The sequence below is a fragment of the Arachis ipaensis genome, chromosome B03 (assembly GCF_000816755.2).
Source record: "Arachis ipaensis cultivar K30076 chromosome B03, Araip1.1, whole genome shotgun sequence".
Lineage (NCBI taxonomy): Eukaryota > Viridiplantae > Streptophyta > Magnoliopsida > Fabales > Fabaceae > Arachis > Arachis ipaensis.
Window position 1 is genome coordinate 9,754,623 of NC_029787.2, and position 2,727 is coordinate 9,757,349.

Consider the following 2,727-nt stretch of genomic DNA (forward strand, 5'->3'; position numbering starts at 1 on the left):
GTTTTTTTTTTTTTTTTTGTCTCATCAGTTCAAATATTAAATTTATTTATATAAAAGAGCTTCGTAAAAAACGTTATCCAAATATGTGAAGTTACCTGTGAATTTGAGGGTGGTTGATTGGGTGCTATGTGAGGAATCAGCGGTTGCTTCTGGGTTGGGGTTGGAGTAGGGTGTGCTTGTTGAGTCTTGTTGTGTAGGTTTGACTTTGACCTCCACTTTGATGATGAATATTGAACTTTGTTATAAGAAACTTTGAGTTTGGGGTGCTTTTTCTTCTTCTTCTTGTTCTTCTCATCAAACTCTAAGCCTTCAAGTAGAGGCACCGTTTTGCCAATCCTCTGCCATGGGAACCAACTCTTTTGTTTATGGCTACGTTGTTCATGAGATCCTATGTTGTTGGTTGACCCTACTGATGTTGAAGCACTACTTCCAAAGAAACATAGACAAAGAGAGCTTTTAGTTTTGGGTTTTGGATATTCCAGGTTTGTTATGATTTTGGTTTTGGCCATGGAAGATAATTAGCAAGCATGAAAGTGCATTCCACCTGAATGAGCATAATTGTGGCCAAGATTTGTTGGGTCAGTAGTGTCACTCAGGAGATGTGTATCAAATTTCAAAGTCGTTACTTAAATATAAGTATTTGTTTTTCTTGCTTGTTTCGTATGCATGGAATTAGAGGGAAGACTAGGACTTGGTCATTATCCTCCATTCATTCCATAACCTTTTTTTTTTTCCCAAACCCTATTATGTTTCCATTCTTTCTCTAACCCGACACGAGCATTTGCTTATTTATGCTATATTCATGGCCTATACTTAAATAGTAAATACTATGGTAGGGATATATTAAAACGGACGGAAATATTTGATAACTAAAGAAAATCAGCTAAAAATATCCGTAGCTTGTCTTATTTAGTATTTATTAATTGTTGTGATAATTAATTAATGCTAAATAAGGTAAATTCTGGCTACCATATTAAAATTAGTTATTAATAAAATTAGTCATTAGTATAAATATATTATTGGCTAACTGATTTTAATATATTTTTAGTATTTTTGATACTTTAATATGTATATCTAATTACATAATGTTATATTAATAAAAATAATAATAATAATATGTAATTGATCGATTGCCAAAATTAAATATAAAAAATTATAACATCGTGTTCTGGTCTAGAACTACTCACCGTGTTAAAAAAGAAAATGAAAGGAAAAGTTATTAACCAATTGTTGCCTTGGAACCGAATGAGGTGGTGTATTTACAAAGATTCTCAGGCTCAAGTTAGTTTGAAGTCCAAAAAATATAAGGATTAAAGTTGAAAAAGATATCCGAAGAGTTCTACTCTATTATTTAGTCTTTAATGACTAGAGATTTAAGAAGATTTATGTCTAATTCTGTTATATTTTATGGGATATAATCCTAATTTGAGCATGTACGTTTTATAATGAACTATTTATATGTGATTCAACCCAGTGTGAAATCTCGGGCATAACAATCTGAATTTAGATCTTTTTAAATAATTTATTAAGATTTTGATAATAAATGTAAGATTCAACATAAAAAAATATTACCGTAATATTATATAACCAAATCATTTTGGTAACCAAATTCAATTAAATTAGTCTAATAGCTTAAGTAATAATAACAAAAAAATGTTAGTTAAAGAAAAAAGATGAAAGACAAACAAAAGAAAAAAAAAATTGAATTTAGTTACAAAAATAATTTAATAAATTTATTAGGAGACTAACACTTGAGAAGTGTAAAATGTCTCTTACAAAATTTATAATTATAAACTCATTTTTAAAATTTTCAACTTTATCCTTTTAAAATAATTGAATCATGCATCTTGTTACTTTCCAGAGTGCATACTTGTTGCAACAAGAGGCAGCAGTAAAGCTAGCAAAAAGATCAGGATAATATATTTTAAACTCTGGTAAAATTTATTATCAACTCAATTAACTAACAAAATATTAATATGTTATCCTCAATTAAAATTTAAGTAATATTATACTTTATTGTGCAAAAATATACAAAATACTCCAATAAACAAATGGAAAAAAGAATGGCTCTTTAAAGTTAGGTGGTGACTGGTGTATAACTGATTGGGCAGAGGAAAAAAAAAAAGTCGAGAGTTGTGAATAAACTGATGAGTGGCAATATATATGAGGTATTATGCATCATCCTATTCATAGTGTCAAACTTGATGAGCTACCCAGGAAGGAATGATTCTTGAATTAGGCACTAAATAATTAATATATATGATAAGATTCGATAGGGATAGATAGAGACATTTTTCAAAAATAGACATAAAATTCTGATATATGTGATTAATATTCAATGCATGGGAAAGTTGGGTGTCCTATGAATCTTCTGGAAAACAAATATGAAAAACAAAAAAAAATTGCAGCAGGATAAGAGATGTATTATATGCATATCCAACTCTTAATCTTAAATTTTTACTAGTCCACTATTATAAAATACGGATTAGTTCTACAAGCATTTTAATATGGAGTAAAAACTATGATCCTATGTATTTTGAGTATACATGAAGTATTTTTCGAAAATTTGAGTCTTTTTAATTTTTACTGTCAAAATTTATATGGATAACAATTTTTAATATATTCTCTATTTTATTTTGATATACTAACTGTATAAATAATTTTGTACCATTATTTAATTAGATTCATAAATTTTGATAATTTTTAAATAAAAAATTTAAAATTAAT

At 27.9% G+C, this 2,727-nt stretch overlaps 1 protein-coding gene across 2 annotated transcripts in view; it reads right to left on the reverse strand.

The window, feature by feature from the left end:
* The window catches only part of LOC107634055, a 2,260-nt gene extending 1,494 nt beyond the window's left edge, over positions 1-766 (reverse strand). Inside the window, exon 1 of one of the 2 annotated variants that reach the window (XM_016337639.2) lies at positions 96-766. In XM_016337639.2, coding sequence (XP_016193125.1) covers positions 96-509 — 414 coding nt within the window. In that variant the 5' untranslated portion in view covers positions 510-766. The remainder of the gene's footprint in view (positions 1-95) is intronic. The other variant, XM_016337640.2, reaches the window with a different exon arrangement.